Source organism: Ornithorhynchus anatinus, chromosome 10 (genome assembly GCF_004115215.2).
Source record: "Ornithorhynchus anatinus isolate Pmale09 chromosome 10, mOrnAna1.pri.v4, whole genome shotgun sequence".
In the NCBI taxonomy this organism is placed as follows: Eukaryota; Metazoa; Chordata; class Mammalia; order Monotremata; family Ornithorhynchidae; genus Ornithorhynchus; species Ornithorhynchus anatinus.
In genome coordinates this window covers 49,528,349-49,549,448 of record NC_041737.1, presented here as the reverse complement: position 1 = coordinate 49,549,448, position 21,100 = coordinate 49,528,349, and the positions used below count along the sequence as shown (strand labels likewise).

General features: G+C 45.6%; 1 protein-coding gene across 2 annotated transcripts in view; it reads right to left on the bottom strand.

The window, feature by feature from the left end:
* EXOC4 (exocyst complex component 4) overlaps window positions 1-21,100 on the bottom strand; it is a 561,659-nt gene that overhangs the window by 36,635 nt on the left and 503,924 nt on the right. For both annotated transcript variants that reach the window (XM_029073281.1, XM_039913205.1), the window contains exons 15-16: window positions 9,498-9,639; window positions 2,250-2,428 (exon numbers count right to left, since the gene is read on the bottom strand). In XM_029073281.1, the coding sequence (XP_028929114.1) occupies window positions 2,250-2,428; window positions 9,498-9,639 (321 nt within the window). The remainder of the gene's footprint in view (window positions 1-2,249; window positions 2,429-9,497; window positions 9,640-21,100) is intronic.

Sequence of the window (21,100 nt, the reverse complement as noted above, 5' to 3'; positions counted from 1 at the left end):
ATAGCACTGAACCAGGATACTAACCCCAGCCCTCAGAACACTGTTATATACTCCAGGAATAGGAACCAGCCTGCAGAATTGTCAATCTTCCATTTTGCAAACATACATTTCCTCGATATTTGAAACTGAGAAAGATTCTCATTGTCCTCTTCTTGCAATTCTCATTCTTCCAAAAATCTGGCATACTGTGCTCTCTTACACTATTTCTCTCAGTGATCGGAAACTGTTTTTTGGAGGGGGTTCGGGGGGGGGGGGGTGTAACTAGGAGAGCTACTGTTTCAGCAATCTTTCTCCCCCAAAGCACCTGACTCTCTACGGGCCTCATCACTGCGCAGACCAAAAAGATCACAGTGCAATTGGCAGACCGGAACGGCCTACTCGATTCACCTCGGCAGAGTGAACAGAACTATGAACGTACCGAGGACACTGAACACTGTGTTTCAGATAGCGACACCGCCAGCCCGGTCCAAGGGTGGTCCGAGGTGCGGACTGAAGTAGAAGAAAATGGTTTTAGGTTTGTCCGAAAGAAATAAGGGCCATACCAGTATGGACTTGATCTTTAAAACTGAGTGGTCCATACCTTTTTTTATGGCATTTGTTAAGTGCTTACTATGTGTCAGGCATTGTAGTCTGTAGTTGAGAAGCAGCAGGGCTCAGTGGAAAGAGCACGGGCTTGGGAGTCAGAGATCATGAGTTCGAATCCCGCCTCTGCCACTTGTCAGCTGTGTGACTGTGGGCAAGTCACTTCACTTCTCTGTGCCTCAGTTACCTCATCTGTAAAATGGGGATTAACTGCGAGCCTCATGTGGGACAACCTGATTACCCTGTATCTACCCCAGCGCTTAGAACAGTGCTCTGCACATAGTAAGCGCTTAACAAATACCAACATTATTATTATTATTAGTCAGCACTGGAGTAGATACAGGATATCGGCTTGGACGGGGGCTTGCAGTCTTTATCCCTGTGTTACAGACGAGATAACTGAGGCACAGAGAAATCAAGTGACTTGCCGAAGGTCACACTGAGCTGGGATTAGAACCCAGGTCCTCTGACTCCCAGGTCCATGCTCTATCCTTTCAGGGAAGCCAAACCTAGCCTGATCTCTTTACCAGGCCTGTTTCTCGTCATCCGCATGCCAGAGCTAAAGTCTTTCATCTCCTCCTCTCCTGAACCAGGTGCTTCAAATGGAGGGCTCCTCCCTCTGTTCTGAGTCCAGTCACCAAAGACACGACTGCTACGAAGACCGTTTATTCATTTATTTCCACTAGACGATGACGTCGGAAGTGATGGGGCACGACCTTCAGAGCAGAGAGGACAATCGGTGCTTAGAACAGTGCCTGGCACGTAGTAAACGCTTAACAAATACCCTGATTAATAACACACAGGACTTTCCTTAATGGGTGAGCCCTGATCGGACTGCAGAACTGACTACCGATAGCTCAAGGAACATAGGGAAATACCTCTGGGTCACATAAATGGACTCGTTGGGAGAAAACTATCCAGGCTTCCCAGAGCCTCATAGCATCCACCTATCCATTGCCCCTTGTTCTCATGCTTCTGGGTTCCCGTTACCACATGCCCTTGGGGAGAGCTCTCACTTAATTGCTTTTATCAATAAAGTGTCCATACACAAAGCCTGCTGTTCCTTCCAGCCCACACTCTGGGGCAGAAGAGGACAGGGAGCTCCAGTAAGTCTATCACAAGGCACGTCCCGACCCTAGAAAACACTAAAATGAGCCAAGTGAAGCATGATTAGAGTTTCTAAAATATCTTTGCAAATCGGAGGCATCTGGTCTAATCCATGGTTAGTACTGAATGTCTCCGTGAGGGGCTTGGCCTCAAAGGACAAAGATGATTTCACAGTCAACGGCCCGGCTGATGAGGAAACTTTCAGGATCCGCTCACCTGTCTGGGGTTTAATCTCACGACTCCGGAATTAAGTCAGGGCCATTTCTCACATTTACCCAGACCAGAGAAGCAGTGTGGCATGGAGGCAGCAGGGCTGCCATCTGCCCTATGCTTGATCAAGTCTCCTTAACCATCAGAAGCAGATGGCAACCATATTGCAGTCTGTTTTAACCACAAACACACACACTCACCACACACACACACACACACACACACAGAGCACTGTTTTCCCCTTCAAATAGAAAAATCAAAATCATTTTACTAGCAGCCCTAAATCCAAAGTGGAGAAATCTGGGCGGACCCTGCTTTTTCCACCACCCGGATCGGGGCAGGTGTCTGACCTTCAAAGATGTATTGGAATTTGTGCTGCTGGAGACTGGCACTCATTGCCTCTTCAATGGCACTGATGTCTTTATTCAGCCGCACCACCAGAGGGTCGTAATCCATGCTCTCCACGTTGGCGACGATGGCATAGTTTCCTTGCTTAGCCAGAGGGATGAGATAGTGAAAACAGTGAACTCTAATAAAGAGAAAGCAAATTATGTTACTTACAACGGTCCTGGAGGGGGAAAAAAAAGGCTTCCTTGCTTTTAATAGAGCTATTTGTAAGCAGGCCTGGCGTATTTTATCTTATTCAACAGGTCTGGTTTTCGACTAGCAAAAGGGCTGGATGGAGGAGAGTCCAGAAACGACAGGAACTTCCTTTGTACGTTGTTTCCTACAGCGTTTCTCTCCCGCCGAGGTCGGGTCCAAGGGGGCCGGCTGGTCTGTTTCCTTTATGTTCTGGTCTGCCAGCCACGGTCTCATTACAGGCTGGAGACCAAACTGCCTCCAGGTAGTTCCCAAGTGATGGTGGCTCAATAGACACTAAGTAAATAGAGGGCTGTATTAACCACAAGAGAGTGGCCCAGTGGGGAGAGCCCAGGCCTGGGAGTCAAAGGACCTGTGTTCTATTGCTGGCTCTATCACTTGCCTGCTGTGTGACCTCAGGCAAGTCGCTTCACTTCTCTCTGCCTGTTACTTCATCTGTAAAATGGGGATGAAGACTGTGAGCCCCATGTGGGACTGGGGCCGTGTCCAACCCGAATTGCTTGTATCCACCCCAGTGCTTAGTGCTCGGCAAACAGGAAGTGCTTAACAAATACCACCATTATTTTGAACAAGAATGATCATCCACCGATAGTTAAAAAAGGGCAGAATTCAATCTATAAAAAATGTATGAAAGGAGCAATTTAGACATTTGGGTAGACCTGTCTTGTTGTCCTAGATTGGGCTGGCCCCAAATGCCCCCGATAGCTAACAAAAAACTCAAAATATACTCACTGAAGGTTTGCCTGAGCTCCACAGTGCATTATTGGGAGCTCTAACCTCCTGGATGGCGGCCTAGCAGTGTTATAAACATTGGACAACGATTTTGGTGTCAATAGAGAGTCCCACTCTGCCTCTTCTACCTTTACATACTATTTATAACATCCTCTCTAGTTAGTAGTAGAGTAGTCATAGTATTTATTAGGCGTTTATTTTGTCCCAGGCACTGTACTAAGCACTGAGAGAAAATACCAAGGTGGGAATTCAATACGATCCCTGTCCCTTGTGGGGCTCACTCTCGCCACCCAATTTTCTTGCAATACTTCAGCTTGGACCCTCCTCCTACCTCATTTACCATACATGGAACAACCCGAGCAGCTACAGTGCTACCTGTTCTAAACATCTGGGGCCTCTCTCAGCCTAAGCAGAGCTTTAGGAGTTCGGATTCTGATACAGGCCTAGCACCTGGCTAGTGTTGGATCAGTGACTTGGGACACGAGGTGATACTCTGAATAAGGCACTAGATTTGCACATTGGTGTTGTGCTTGTAGTCCCACAGGGTGCACAAGGATTTCTAGGCAAGACAACTGGATAATCTACTGTGCTTTCCTTCTGGTCTCCCCAGCTTGGGAGGCTTAGAAAGGGAAGGATCTCAGACTTGTTTGTCCCGTCTCTCTATACCCCATGCGGAGGGCTTTATTTAATCATCATCATCATCAATATCATCATCGTATTTGTTAAGCACCTGCTATGTGCCAAACACTGTTCTAACTGCTGGGGTAGATACAAGGTCATCAGATTGTCCCATGTGAGGCTCCTAGTCTTAATCCTCATTTTACAGATGAGATAACTGAGACACGGAGAAGTGAAGTGACTCGCCCCAGGTCACACGGCTGACACGTGGGGGAGCCGGAATTAGAACCCACGACCTCTGACTCCCAAGCCTTTAGGGATTCAACTCGAAATCCAATTCCTCTTCCACCCTTCAAAGTACATGCGTAAACTCTGGGTAAACCAGGCGTTCGCATGTGTACCCGACTCATTTCTCCACTTGACTGCAAGCTCCCTAAAGACAGTGACTGAGTCTGATCTAAGTTATAGAGACCTATGATATTTATTCCAGTGTCATGTCCCTCCCCAGTGGGGGCTTAATACATGAAGGGCCAGCCTGTTCTTACGTGTCTTGATAGGTGATGAGACTAGGCTGGATATTGGGAATACAGTTTCCAACTGTAAGATCATCGAGGGTGTTGGGCACTGGAAGGTTCTAAGAAATGTCAAGAACAGTATCTAGTAGGGGGAGGATCTGGGTTGTTGATCTGAGTGAACTTGAATGACAAACCTCAATGTCAGAAACTACATTTTCTGCCACCGAGAAGCAGCCCAGTGGGTAAAGCCCGGGCCTAAGAGTGCGGAGCACCTGGGTTCTCATCCCGGCTCTGCCCCTTGTCTGCTGTGCGACCTTGGGCAAATCACTTCACTTCTCTGTCCCTCAGTTGCCTCACCTGTGAAATGGGGATTAAGACAGGGAGCCCCACGTGGGGCAGGGACTGGATCTGACCCGATGGGCTTGTATCTATCCCAGAGCTTAGACGCTCAACAGATACCATCGAAAAAATAAATTTTTTAAGAAAAAAATAGTACCAAGAGCACGGTCAACCCATAGCCAATGAACTCTGGGGTTCGGAAATGGATCAGTAGGAGCAAAAGGCTGTGCGGCTCTAGGCAGAGGACCTGCTGGTTCCCTTATGAATACCACCGGCTGTTAAGGAGGATCAGCTGATCCCCAAATAGACTTGATTAGCTATCTTGTAGAGCCGGGTTGAAGGGGATTAAGGCTGCCACAAAAGAGCATGGAATTCAAAGGGAAAACTGGGCTGTTTCTTCTACAGGCATGTTGTTGTTGACCTCAACATGACTTTGGCATTAAGGTTTTCAGAAAATGTTGCTGATTGCACAGCGGGAGGCCTGATTTTTAGAAAGCGTTCGCTTCGGGTACGACAGCGGCAGGCAGCCTTCCGAGGCCTCCTGATGGGGCTGGAGACCGGCTGATAAAGGTGACATTCTTGGCATCTGGGCCTCAAACGGCAACTTAATATTCTTTCTTTAAAGTTCAAATAGGTTAAAACCAATGATTTTTAATCACTTGGCAGTATCTCTCCCCACTTAGGGCGTCATTTGACTAAGCCCTCTAGACGAGGCGAGGGGCCTCTCGGCGATTAAATGTGACCTACGGTGTCGCAGGTAAAATGTCAAATGTCTTTCAGATGGATTCTCCAACATGGAACCTGCTGGTTTTGCAAAGGCTTTTTGGTTTGAACTTTAGCAGTGCTAAAGAGTAATGAGGACCATGGATCTAAAACAACAATTAGCAGATCAAGACGGAATACTTTTTGGCATTTGAAGTTGTTCTGACTTTCTTGCTTCTCTTTCCTATTTCCTCTGCTTTTCCACTATTCCCTCTCTCCCAGTGGCTGCTTCGTGGCCTGCAATCTCAAATGAATATCAGTTCCTGGGAGGCAGAATGATGTTTTCTTTATGTTCTCTTTGGCAACCCAGAATATCTGGGAGCAGGGTGACTTCTGACCAATAGCGTTAGAGAAGCAGGGAGGCTCAGTGGTAAGAGCCCGGGCTTGGGAGTCAGAGGTCATGGGTTCTAATCCCAGCTCTGCCACTTAGCTGTGTGACCTTGGGCAAGTCACTTCACTTCTCTGTGCCTCAGTTCCCTCATCTGTAAAATGGGGATAAAGACTGTGAGCCCTACGTGGGACAACCTGATTACCTTGTATCTACCCCAGCGCTTAGAACAGTGCTTGGCACATAGTAAGCGCTTAACAAATGCCAACATTATTATTATTATTAAAAAGAGAGAGTGGGAGAGAGGGAAGGAGGGAAAGAAAGATGTGACAGAATAGGGGAGACAGAAACCCAGAGAAAATGACCATCCATATCAGGAGGAGGCAATTATTTGGGATGGAGGACCACTTAAATTTTGAGAAACTATTGAGAGCCGCAACGTGAGGCGTACAAGTTTGGTATTCCCAATAGCCATCGAGGCAACTATGACATCTGTTCCATTAAGAACGCTTCACACTATTTCCAATTTCCAATTCATACTACTCACAAAAATGCTAATGAACCCTACACAGGTCAGGGATATTACTGACATTTTTACTTTTTCTGGAGATGGTGATGGGCCGGATAGAAAAGATCGTTGGACTTGGATGCATTCCATGCACCAGGTTTCGCCCATAGTTGGTTAACATCTGTTGTGTGTACTGAGTGTTTATCGTGTGCAGAGTGCTTTGTTAGATGCTTGGGAGAGTGCAATATGAGAGTTGACAGACAGGTTCTCTGCCTGCAAGGAGTTTACATTCTAGAGGGGGGAGAGTCACCTCCCACCTCTCCTGATATTCTGGTATTTCTGCTTCAATCAATCCATCAATGGTACTTATAAAGAAACAGTGTGGCCTATGGAAAGAGCACGGGCCTGGGAGTCAGAAGGACCTGGCTCTGCCACTTGTCTGCTGTGTGACCTTGGGCAAAGTCACTTAACATCTCTGTGCCTCAGTTACTAAATCTATAAAATGGGGATTAAGACTGCAAGCCTCATATGGAAAAGGGACTGAGTCCAACCTGATTGGCTTTTATCTATCTCAGCAGTTAATACAGCACCTGGCACATAGTAAACACTCAACAAATGTCATTAAAAACAAACAACAATCAAAAATCCTCAGTGATAGAACAAGGAAAGAAAACTCTGCATTCCAGGTCTCCAAATTTCAGTAAACTTCCTCTTTTTGTTTAAGTCTCCTTCCTCCTAACCAGCACTGCTCTATTCCAAATTTACCACAGGAGATGGAATAGATACCTGACAAAACTGATGTTACATCACAATAATGACTAAACTGTGCCTAATATTATGACTAACCCCTTCCTAATAGAAGGAGCAGAGGTTGAGCAGTTAAAACATCTCATGCAAAGTGTTGAAAATAGCTATTCTTCCGGGTAGATATTTTTGGCTGTATGTACACCTACAAAACCAATAGCCTGAATTTTGTGAGCTACGAGAGCAATTAATTAGGCTTTCTTACTGCTACTCTTAGCAAACCAGGTATCAAACACAACAGAAAACCAGTGGGTTTCTCTCACTCTCAGCCCAGAATCTGTTCTACATGGTCTATTTGTGGATGGCCTAGATTTTTTTTTCACTGATCCTTCACAACTGAAATAGGAGATGGTGAAATTTCAAAATCTGGTATAAGATGCCAAAAGACAAAGATTAGAGCCTGAAAATGCCATTTCCCTTCAAACCTAGCAGATGCACCTTCCAAAGCAAGGATCATTTTAATGGGGATGGGGGGCAGGGGGAGAAGCAGTAATCACAAGTCCTCCTTTAATTGTTGAATGGAGAAACAGTACTGCCGGGCAGAAAAAGCACGGGCCTGGGAATCAAAAGGACCTGTGTTCTGATCCCAGCTCCATCACTTGTCTGCTGGGTAACCTTGGGCAAGTCACTTAACTGTACCTCGGTTCCTTCATCTGAAAAATGGGAATTAAGACTGTGAGCCCCATGTGGGACATGGACTGTGTCCAATCTGATTAAGTTGTATCTACCCCAGCACTTCAGTGCAGTGCCTGACACATAGTCAGCACTTAACAAATACCATTAAGGGCAAACAAAAACAAACAAAAAAGCCCTTTCCTTCTTGGTCTTTGTAAGACCCTGATTGACTGGTCCGGAGTTTCTCTCACATATCACTCTCCTCTTTACATCCTCACCCTCGGGTAAAACTGCCGAAAACCCTGAGATAGCCAAAGCTCAGGTCTTAGTAGGAGGCAAAAGAAGGCATACAGATAATAAACAAACGGGATCATCCACTGTTAGATGACCAGATGATGCTTTGTCCCTGCAGAGGGCCCTTCATACTATTGATTGAGGTTAGATTTTTGTGGTCCAGTGGTTTTCTCCAATTCGCCCTTAAGCAGAGCTGTCTCCTGGCTAGGTTTACTCTAGGAAGAGTCATTCCCTGAAGCTTCACAGGAAGGGAAACACCTTCCCCCCATTAATACTTTGGGTTATTTATGCCCAAACATAACCAGCATGATGTACTAAACAGGACCACTTTTAGTGATCAGCTCCAGACTTCAAAACTCAGCTTTCAATTTTTCAGTATAGCTCTTTAGATCAAATAAGTAATTTAACAATGTCTAGTTAGGGGTCACGAAACTCGCTCTTACTCTAGAGGGCAGGATGTTAAACCACTGATTGGCACATCAGGCTTTAAGTAGAGCTGCTATTTTTTGTTCTATGGATGTGGCACTGTTGTTTTGGAGAGCTGGAACACCAATCTGACTGTCTCTCTCTCTCTCTCCTCCCCCCCCTCTCAAAAATGTGGCAGAGGAACCCTGGGGCAGTCTCTAAAATGGGGCAGAGGAAAAGCAAAGGGGAAAAGCAAACCACGGTGGACTAAATAACAGCTGGGAAACTCTGGAACTTGACATTCTGGATGTCAAGGAGGACAAACATTCCTGTGTTTTCCGAGCGTCGTCGGCTGCCAACGCCGAAGCTACAAAACCGGGATGGATGGACTGTTGATCGCTCTTTAGACTGTAAACTCCTTGCACGTAGGGAAAAAGTCTACTAACTCTACTCTCCCAAGAGCTGAGTGTAGTGCTCTGCATATAGTAACTGCTCAATAAATACAATTAAGAGACTGATACTCTTCCAGGTACCTAGTACAGAGCTCTGCTCACAGTAAGCGCTCAATTAGTACCACTGATTGATCAATATGATCTGACAGCAGACAGCCTTCCCTAGATCATCAGTGTTCTTCTGACCACTCACTGCCTGGAACCTGCAAACACTACTAAGACAAAGCACTGATGAAGGGAAGCTAAGTCCCTGGGAAATAACAAGAGTGCCTATCGCCAGAGGCAGCGTGGCCTAGTGGAAAGAGGATGGGCCTGGGAGTCAGAGGACCTGGGTTCTTAACCTGGCTCTGCCATGTGCTTGTTGTGTGACCTTAGGCAGGTTATTTAACTTCTCTGTGACTCTGTTTCCTTAACTGTAAAATGGGGATTAAAAACCTGTTCTCTCTCCCACTTAGACCGTGAGTGCCGTGAGGGACAGGGACTGTGTCTGACCTAATTAACTTGTACCTTACCAAGCGTCTGACATATACTAAGTTTCTACCAAATATCACTGAAACAAAACAAAACAATAACAAAAAAGCTCACAAGTTCACTCATTCATTCCACAGCAGTGCTCACAGCCATACCTGACTTCCAAATGCAAGACCAACAAGCATCGGTCAGCCATGTCCTGGAATGATTTGGCCAATTCACTGAGGGTCTGCAGGATCTGCTCAGACACGGGTGGGAGGTCCATGGTCATGTGACTATCCTGACCTGGGGATAAAGCTAGAAAGAAGAGAGAGCACAAAATACCATGAACAATCGACCTCAGGGCTCTGCTGGGCAAATCCGCCCATTCTGCCTCATTTTTCACCCCACTGTCTCTACCAGTTTACCTAAGTGATGATGGCCAGGCTAGCGGGAGCATACACAGCAATGAAGTGTTTCTGCAATTGATTAAGCACAGAAGTGAAACCGAGAGGTTTAATCAACTGATGGAGGCGTGTGGTGTTGCTGCTTGAGGCTTGTGGCTCACAGAGACTGCTGAGTAGACGCTTCCAAGGGACTTCTAGAGTTTGGAGGGCAAACGATTGAAGCGAGGGAATGCGGCGGGTGCCTGGGTCCCCATTCTGACCTTCGGTAAGGCTGTCAGAAGCCCCCCCCGTGCTTCTCACGGGACCAGAAATATAACCTGGGTGTGGGCAGGGGAGGAGAAGGCTATTGGAGAAAAATGGGAGGGAGGAAATAAAACGAGGAAAAATCGCACCCTCACCTGGGGAATGAAACTAGGGCATCCCTCCCTGGGTGGGTAAATTAAATTATGAATTTTGGTTCCAAGTAGCAATAGCTAGAAAAGGAGGAGCAGAAGGCAATCATGTATTTTGCCACTGTTGACATTACAAATGACTCTTGGATTAGTGGGGAACTGATGATTAACAGCCCCCCCTTGTTAGAGAGGAAAAACCAAGAGTTCTCATCTGAAGGGTCAACTAAAAACCCACAGGATCAGCCCGGTTGACTGGATTTCCACCTTCAGAGCTCCAGGGAGTTGCAGGAGTGGATGAGATTCATTCAGTCGTATTTACTGAGCGCTTACTGTGTGCAGAGCACTGTATTAAGCACTTGGAAAGTACAATTGAGCAACAAATAGAGACAATCCCTGCCCAACAACGGGTTCACGGATTTAGAAACAGAAAGAGAGAAAATAAAGAGAAATAGGGAGAGAAACAAACACAGATAGGGACAGAGATGAACTCCGGAAGTGATCCAGAGATGGGGATTATTGGTGTAAGACTGACGGAAGAACAGGGAGGTGAAGGAGTTGACTTGTTGACATGGAAGTTGAAAGCACAGGTTTCTGAACGATAAGGCGACTGAGAAGAAGTTGGGACTAAGATGCAGCCAACTTATCTCCTGCCTCTTGGCAAACATCGCCCTATGCTCCTCCAGTAAAGTGTCTTTGGAGTAGTACACCGGGAGGGCTTTTTCCTCCTTTTTCCCTTAAAAATGAAACACCTGGTGTAGTGAACAAATTGGCAAATATAAATCTGCAAGTCAAAGAAATGTCCACTGCCAAAGGGGAAGGCCAAGAATAGCCTGACCACCAGGGTGAGAGTGTTTCGGGAACGAAACAAACTAACCGCACATTTAATCTGACTCTAATCTATGGCAATAACTGAACACTGTGGAAAAAAAATACCATTAAATCCAGAGCCCTTCTGGAGAGCCGGTTTATGAAGTCCTTGGGGCTCTCTGAAATTTATGAAGTTTTTTTAACAGACACAGGACAGAGTGAAGAAATTCAGTGCCTGGCAAGCAAAGACAACTGAAAATAATTAACTACCTTCTAAATGTCAAATAGAACTATAGAAGGAGGCGGTGCTGTCCGTTTCTGCTTGGGGTGATTGCAGACAAGATTAGAGATTACAGGACATAGTTTCACATTTCCCCTTGATGGAAAATATACTTCTGTAGTTGGATCTCATGGATGCATCTCACGGGTTTATCTTAAAGATTCTTTTTAATACAGATCCCTTTGCTAGGACAAGGGGCCTGCCCTCTGAGAGATAAGTAAATATTTGATTGTTGTGATATTTAAGGTTCAAGGGAGCACTTTTGAAGGTCTGTAGAGTGGGATAGTCCTTTAACAAAGGATACAGAATAGTCAAGTGACAAAATCCGGGGACTGAGAGACAGGAGTCCTCTGGGAAATGCTTAACCTCAGTTTCCTCACCTCTGAAATGAAGGTAATACTACTTGCCTCTCTCAGGGAAGTTGTGAAGATAAAAGGAGATAACTGATATGAAAGTCCTCTGGAAAAATAACCGTTCTCTAGAAACTCCTCTAGACTGTAAGCTCACTTGGGCAGGGAATCTCACTTCTAAATCTGTTTCACTGAACTTTCCCAAACACACAGTACGGAGCTCTACACACTGTAAGGGCTCAATAAATATGAATGATTGACTGATTAAAATTCAAGGTATTATTATTATTATTAGAAGGCTGGAGGCTACAAGAAGATAATCCTTGAGTCATCCAAACTATTCACTCATTCAGTCGTATTTACTGAGCGCTTACTGTGTGCGGAGCACTGTATTAAGCACTTGGAAAGTACAATCTGCTCCAATCCTTAGTACAGTGCACGGCACATAATAAGCACCTAACGAATACCACAATTATTAGTGTTCATTCATTCAATCGTATTTTTTGAGCACTTAATGGGTGCAGAGCATTGTAATAAGCGCTTGGAAAGTACAGTTCAGCAATAAAGAGAGACAATCCCTGCCCACAGCAGGCTCACAGTCTAGAAGGGGGGAGACAGATAACAAAAAAGTAAACTGGCATCAATAGCACCAATATAAATAAATAGAATTATAGATATATACACATCATTAATAAAAAATAAACAGAATTATAATCATGTACATATATACACAAGTCCTGTGGGACGGGGAGGGGGGGTAGAGCAAAGGGAGCGAGTCGGGGCGACGGGAAGGGGGAGATGGGAAAAAGGGGGGCTTAGTCTGGGAAAAGGGGGGCAAACTATGATGGCGAGGGCCACTCCTGCCGCTTCCCGTGCAGGGTTTGGTCCTACGGCATCACAAGCAGCTGAGAAGGGATTGGACTGACTCGGTGCAAAACGCTCCGGCAGCGCCTTGTTAAGGGCTCAGGAGATGGATGGAGATGTCACCGCAATGCAAAATTCAGCTAATTTCCCCGGTGGCAAGGAGGGAGGTGGCTTTCATTTTCGGGAATGCGCCGAGTGCTAGGCAATTCAGTTATCGTGATTTAAGTAGAGCTATAATTACATCTGGGGGAAGGGAAGGGAATGGTCTGCTCCTTAGTTAAATCAAGACGCAGAAAAGTCAATTTTGATGGCTCATTTACACTAGGGGGTCTTAGCTGGAGCCCCTGGCAGGGCTCGGAGCCTGGAGATCGACTCCTGGCACAGGACTGCGCTGTACCGGTTTTGTGCTTCTGGTTGTGCTAATTCTGTTCTATTATACTCTCCCAAGCGCTTAGTTCAGTGCTCTTCACATAGCATGTGCTCAATAAATACCACTGATTGACTGATTCTGGGACAGAAAGCACTTGAGGAAGAGCCATCTCCTTCTCCTTTCTAGATCTTGAGCAGAGAGCAAACTGCAGTACGCGATAGATACAAGCACATGAAATGAAAGATGAAAGAACAATATTAGGGAGTTTGAGGCCAGCATTCCCACCCGGTGCGGACAACCCTCGGTCCCAACGTGGATCGGCATTAGGACGGGGGTCCTGGCTACCGACCACACACAATCGCACACGTCATCCTACCGTGCTCGGGGGTGGCGTGAGCGCAAAATTGTCAAGGTGGAGCAACCGCTGTAGTGTAATATATGGTTTCCCTGGAGACCCACCAAAATGCAGCTTTGGAGATTAGTTATTCCAAAATATATCTGCAGCAACCGTTAGAAAAATAAGTGCCGGCCACTGCGCAGATTATACTGGGCTGTTCGCTGAATAGTGTTGTAAGAGTATACTGAAAGACTCATAGAGCTTTTTAAATCTCACTTAATTTTTCCATGTCATTAAAAGCCACTTGTTAGTAGGTCTTCCTTCTCTTCTGCCCTCCCTCCAAAATATAGTTACACTTCCCAAATTACAGTCACGTGAGTGGAGAAAAGAGTTACGGAGTCCCTATTTGCGTCTGTAAACACGATGTTCACTATTTACTCCCCCCGGGACCCCTAGGAAAGGAGCTAGAGGGACTTTCAATCTCATTTCCAAAACTATGGGAAATCGACAAGTTGGTGGAAAAGTGGTCTCTCAGTATGGTCACTTGTGACTGCCATGATATCAAAATAGTTGCACGTAACAAGCCGGTTTCCCTTTTGGAGGAAAGAGACCGTTTCAAAGTAACATTGTAAATAGCAAGGCATGAGAGAAAATGTCATAATGGTCATAGAGTGTTATTTTGATTATGTTACTTTTATACATTTTTAGAAACACTTTTCCCTTGTCGTTTCAACATCACTGATTACCTGTATGTACTGGGGTAGAAGGTGGAGGGGGTGAGTAGCATGGCATAATGAACCTGCTGAATAACAGACTCAAAGATCAAATGCCTACAGATCTATGATATGCAAGTCAATCATCTGATAGTCAATCACTGATGATTTCATAACAGATAAAAATAATTACTAACACTTACGCCTACCCCTATCTCTAACCAAAGGCCTGACATGAACCATAGCATTAGGAAAATATCTTTGCAATTGAGGTGGAACAGGCTGACTTTGACTTTTGGAAGCTTAATAGTTGGAATTTATCAGCAATTGAGCTTTAGGTAGTTAATTTGGGGAGATTTGTTGTCCCTGATCATCACAGACATTACATTTCTAAAGCCAATGTGGTTGACCTGATTTAACACTCCAGTTGCTTAGTATAGTGCTTGGCACCAAGTAAGTACTTAAATACCACAATTATTAATCTTATCATTATCATCACTGGGCCAACATAACCCCGATACCTTTCAAAGCAGGATGGAGTTCCATACTGCTGTCATGTAAAAGCAATCAGCCCAGGACATTAGAAAATCTCTGGAGGTTCGACATCCAAATCCTAACCAGGCCTAAATCTGCTTAACTCTTAAAATTAGTCAAGATTGGACTGATTCAGACCCAGAGGAGTATCTGTTTTCAAGGATGCAGCTGTTTCGCCTTCTATGGCAACTTACTCTGATTCCTTTAATTGACTCATATGAGGATGCCTTCATGCGTCTGAAATATCATTATCTGAATCTATTATACTATTAGCTTAAGCTGGTTATAAACTGTGGTGAAATAGATAAATGGGAAAGGGAAAAGTGGGTGTCAGGGAAGGAGAGGGATGACTGCAGGATTAACCCTGTGAATTCAAGGCCTCTAGAAGGCATAAAACATCGGTCTAGGGTGCCCCTTAAAGATTTCCCCATTACGAACATTAAATAGGCAAGTTGATTATTCCCGAGTCCTTGTGAGGTATATTTAGAGGTCTAGAAAAACTTAGTATGGCTGGTCAGTGGGCCACAAGAAAGTGGGCTTCAGTTTCTTCTGCTTTCCAGTTTTCCTTTTTCCTTTCCTCTAGACTGTAAGTTCGCTGTGGGCAGGGAACATGTCTACCATGTTGTCGTCTCCCAGGCACTTAGTACAGTGCTCCTTAGGTAATAAGCTCTCCATAAATACCTGATTGATTGACTTATTGTAAGCAGTAATAATAATAATGATAAGGACGGTATTTGTTTAGTGCTCACTACGTGCCAGACACTGTACTAAACGCTGAGGTGGGTACAAGCAAATTGGGTTCCCTGTCCCACGTGGGGCTCACAGTTTCAATCCCCATTTTCCAGATGAGGGAACTGAGGTGCAGAGAAGCCAAATGAGTTGCCCAAGGTCACACAGCAGACAGGTGGTGGAGTGGGGATTAGAACCCACGACCTTCTGACTCGCAGGCCCGGGCTCTATCCCACTGAGCCATGCCGCTTCTCTTATGAGATGGTCATCTGGAGAGAACTTTTAGAAGGTGCTGCTGGTTGGTGGATCCTTTCCTCACTTTATAGAGCTTCAGGTTCAGGCTGGGGCATCAAGGAATGATCAACAACAGGAACTCTGTCACAGTTCACCAACAATCACGGAAAGAAGACAGCGCACTCAAGAGTCACCAGTAATTGGGATGAGTGAGCATGGCTCCCATAAGGACAAGCCTTTCACTTCTAGGTGGAGACTTCTTTTTTTCCAGGGTTCAGAATTATCCTATTAATAATAATAATGATAATGTTGGTATTTGTTAAGCGTTTACTCTGTGCAGAGCACCGCTCTAAGCTCTGGGGTAGATACAGGGTAATCAGGTTGTCCCACGTGAGGCTCACAGTCTTCATCCCCATTTTACAGATGAGGGAACTGAGGCACAGAGAAGTGAAGCCACCTAGCTGACAGGTGGCAGAGCTGGGATTCGAACCCATGACCTCTGACTCCCAAGCCCGGGCTCTTTCCACTGAGCCGCGCTGCTTCTGCTTCTGTTACGTAAATAAGGCTAAGCAATAACCGGTTACTCTTCGCTTACTTATCCGGTCATTAGTCCCTTCCCAAAGATGGCGGAAAGTCCCCTGATCTGTTGTAGTCAATCCCTTTTCCTGGGCTTGGCACCTGTGGTTTGGGCACCCCACCATGCCCTCAGTGGGGGCTCAATATGTCCTTGTTGGTGATCCGTGCCTTCTCCTTCCTAGAGAGTTATGGTATTTCCGTCAGGGGGCCGGTAGTTCCAAGAACCCGGGATGTAGAAGGCAGCCAGTCTTTGCAGCCGGCACTGAAAGACGCAGAGAATCAAGAGGTCGAAAAATGAAGGTCTGCAAGGGATTAAAACCCTTGTTTTTCTCAGCAGTCTTAATTCAATTGGAAAAGGATGGTGTTTCGTTTGTCTCATACGGGTGGAATCGCATACGTGATCATCACACATATGATCATGTCTGAGCAGCCTGGCTCAGTGGAAAGAGCCCGGGCTTGGGAGTCTGAGGTCATGGGTTCGAATCCCGGCTCCGCCACTTGTCAGCTGGGTGACTGTGGGCAAGGCACTTAACTTCTCTGGGCCTCAGTTACCTCATCTGTAAAATGGGGATTAACTGTGAGCCTCACGTGGGACAACCTGATGACCCTGTATCTCCCCCAGCGCTTAGAACAGTGCTCTGCACATAGTAAGCGCTTAACAAATACCAACATTATTATTGTGGGTTCTAATCCCCGCTCCACCACTTGTCTGCTGTGTGACCTTGGGCAAGTCACTTAACTTCTCTGTGCCTCAGTTACCTCATCTGTAAAAATGGGGATTCAAAAATGTGAGCCCCACGTGGGACAATCTGATTACCCAGTGTCTACCCCGGAGCTTAGAACAGTGCTCTGCACATAGTAAGCGCTGAACAAATACCATAATTATTATTATTATTATTATTATTATTATAAAAGCCCAAAATAGAGCTCTGGTCACCCAGAATCCAGAGCTGACAGGCCTAACAAGAGGGGAGGAGCTACAAGGAGACACAGGACTAGTGAATTCTGGGTCATGGATGCCGCCGATGCTCCTGGCCCATCTGACAAAGAACTGAATTTGGCAGGGAACTGAATATGGGAATAGTCAGAACGAAAACCCGGGTTCTAACCCCAGCTCTGCCACTTGTCTGCTGGGTGACCATGGGCAACTCACTTCACTTCTTTGTGCCTCAGTTTACTAATCTATATAATGGGCATTACTAGTGATAACGATAACAACAGTCATGGTTTTTGGTAAGCACTTGCTCTGTGGAAAGCACTGTTCTCGGCGCTGGGGTAGACACAGGGTATCAGGTTGGATGCCATCCCTGTCCCACATGGAGCTCAGAGTCTTAATCCTCGTTTTACAGATGAGGCACAGAGAATTTAAATGACTTGCCCAAGGTCACACAGCATACAAGTGGCGAAGCTGAGATTAGAACCTAGTTCCTCTGACTCCCCACGTGGGACCCGGACCGTACCCAACCTGATCTCCCTGTATCTACCCCAGCGCCTGGGACAGTGCCTGACACTTAGTGAGTGCTTAACAAATACTATTAAAGAAAAAAAAGAAAGAAAAAAGCTACTTTTCTTTCCCTTTATAAAAACATGGACCGTTCTGAAATGCCTTATCGCGCTCTAAAGGCCATTAGTTATTTGTCTCTTTGCGAGCCCTCTGATCCTGGTTTCTGAGCCCCTTCTTTCCTCATACTTTGACCAGATAAGTGTAGAGTATATAATTAGATCTTTCGACGGGGCATACGGATGAAGATTTCAGGCAGTCTAGCGGTAGACGTATTCCGTCTCTAGCTTCCGTTTTTAAACTCCTGCCTTTATAACTGCCTCTGGCTTTCCCTGAATGAACCCTAAATGGGAAACCGGCACAATCTCTGAATGGAACAACCAGTGACGCTATCTCAAGTTTCAGCATTAATCAGCAACTGACTCCCCTAACAACGCCTCTTATTCAAGCAACAAAGGGTAATACACAGTGGGCAGCACACACATGTCCTTCTGACCCCCGGTCCCCAAATCTATCCCATCAACACATCTCCTAGACGGAAATCCCTAAATGGGCAATCTCTTGCAGATTCCAAAGGGTGCCTAACACACTAATAATACCCACCTCCTAATGATGACCATCAGTGAGCAGACACAGAGGCGGCTTAGGTCCTTTTTTAATTCCTATAAGCGGAGGCTCCCTTAGCACCGATTCTAGCCAACTCTCCGGCCGCCGGGCGGGTATTTCATTCTGGGCGACTCCAACAGTTATCATCACGGATTCAATCGGTCTCCTCGTCCCCAGTGATTTCTGTCACTCCGCAATTCATATCCAAGCCAGAGTGCCTTCTGAAATAGACGGCACCTTGCAAAGAGTTGAATGCAAATTACGGGATCCCAGGAATATTACAATGTTTCTTATAAACAAACCGATGTAACCGATCAAGAGTTACAATGCCAGAACTGCCCACCCTCTACCTGAACAGAATATCTGCTAAGGTATTTGACTGATTTAATAATGTCAGGGAGAAAAATCAATTTGGTGAGTGACTGGTGCCCTGTAGTCCTGAAGCGTGTGAAATATATGTGTGTGTTTTATAAATTGCTTCCCTTTGCATTTCAGAGAAGTATGCGTAATGTATTTTCATAATGCAAATGAAAAGCCAACCTCTATGAAAGAGCTTGAGATGACTAGATAGAGGGTCTTGAGATGGGCATTTTCAACAAGAAGATGGTGAAATTTTATAATCATCTTTATTAAAATACATTTACCCAAGATGACTATTTGGTTGTTGGTGAGGATTTGCATTTCAGTTCAAAGATGGAGGCAACTGAGGCTCCAGAGAAATTAGAACTTATGCAATAGGTCAAAACACCCAGGGGCAGATGAAGAAATAGGATTTTGGATCTCAAGCTACCGTATAAATAGGTATTAAAAGAGCGAATTCGAGGATGTTCACATTCTGAAGAACTGAAAAAGTGAAAAAGCAAGAGATAAGCAACTTTAATAATAATAACAATGCTATTTGTTAAGCACTTAACTATGTGCCAAACACTGTTCTAAGTGCTGGAATAGATACGAGGTAATCAGTTTGTCCCATGTGGGGCTCCCAATCTTAATCCCCATTTTAGAGATGAGGTAACTGAGGCCCAGAGAAATTACACGGCTTGCCCAAGGTCCCACAGCGATAAGTGGCGGAGCTGGGATTAGAACCCACGTCCTCTGACTCCCAACTCCCATTTGCCACTGAGCCACGCTGCTTCTCTGAGTGCCACCCGATGATCCGAGTGCGATGATATAGACCAAGGTGACCCCAGGTCCTCTGAGACATTGCTCTAAGCATTGGTAAAGGTACAAGATAATCAGATTCCACATGGGATTCACAGTCTAAGTAGGATGGAGAACGAGTACCGAACTCCCAATTGGCAGATGAGGGAAGTGAAGCACAGAGAAGGTAAGCGACTTGTCCGAGGTCACCCAGCAGACAAGTGGCAGAGATGAGATTAGAACCCAAACCCTCTGACTCCAAGGCCTGGGCTCCTTCCACTTGCCCATGCTGCTTCTCGAGATCTAATTAGATTCCTCCTACAAACTCAGAGGTCAAATCGGACACAGAACTTGCTCTTCAGAGAACCTCAATACTAGGTCTCTCCTACCCTAAGCAGAAAGAGAGAGGAGAAGCTTGTTCAATCTAGGAGAAAATCAACAGCAAGATTGCTTTCCCTGAATCATTCACTCCAGTGCTTGGCAAAGGTCTAATCAATTACTGGGATGGCATACTGTGTGGTGACTCAGCTCTTGCCGGGTCAGAAGCAAAAATGAAAAATGGTCATAAGTCAGGAATTTTTCTTGACGAATTGGAACGGCGTGGCTACCAAAATAGATCAACTGCAGGGCTGGACACTTAAGGACCAAAACCAAACTTAAAAACGAGCTGCCCTGAAGGAAGACTGCATGGGTACAGGAAGAGTAAAATGAAGGTACTGTAACGAAGGGCAGTTTCTCACAAAGGCAGTACAGTATCGGGGTGTATCACGGTGAATTACGACTTTCAAGAGTCCTACTACACAGTCCAATGGGCAGGTCTTTATTAGACTGTGGCGTTTAGTTTTAGTTACGCCATTCTAAAAAGGTTGCAGAGAAACTAGTCGGGGTACAGAGAAGAAGGTTGGCCTAGCGGATAGAGCCCGGGCCTGGGAGTCAAAAGGACCTGGGTTCTAATCTCCTCTCTGCCACTTGTCTCCTGCGTGACCTTGGACAAGTCACCTAACTATTCCGTGCCTCAATTCCCTCGTCTGCAAAATGGGAGTTTGGTATTTAATCTCCATCTTCCTTAGATTATGAATCCCACGTGGCACCTGATCATCGTGTACCTGCACCAGTGCTTAGAACAATGTCTCAGAGGACCTGGGATCTCCTGTCACTTGCCTAAGGGCAAATGGGCATAGTCAGAACTTCTCTGTGCCTCAGTTACCTCATCTGCAAAACGGTGATTAAGACATTGAGCTCCTTATGGGGCACGGATTGGCTTGTGTCTATCCTAGAGCTTAGTACAGTGCCTGGAACATAGTAAGCGCTTAACAAATGCCTTAAAAAAAATAATATAGAATCCCAGGCACGCAGCAATTTACGCCACAGAAATGTTAAGTTTCCACAGGAAGTCAATGGTAAAACTAGAAACAAAACCAAAATTTCAGCTCAAGTGCTGTGTTCAAACTGAGTCCCACCTCACAATCGGGGCATGTGGTGGGAGGCGGCCAGTGTGGCATCTGACACACTTGACACAAAATTCAGGGTTCCAACTGATGTGTGGAAGAGGAATGCTATGGTGACAGGTGGGAGTGAAGGGGTGGGAAGGAGGGAGGAAGAGGAAACATAAAACGATATGCTCATGAACCTCCCTTTCCCTCAACCACGAGTAAGAAAAGGATAGAAATAAGGGAGGCAGGGAGTGCCGGGGTGAAAAATTCCCAGAATGGCCCTCCTCTCTGAGTAACTTTTCCACTGTCTTCTTTTCTGGGTGTCCTACAAGGGAGCTCACTGTGGGCAGGGAGCAATTTGTTTTTTTAACCAATTTTGTTGTATTGTACTCTCCCAAGCTCTTAGTACGGTGCTCTGAACACAGTAAGGGCTCAGTAAATACCATTGATGATGATGATCACACAACCAGTTTTCTCCCTTTTAGAATCTGAGTCAGACTGAGAAG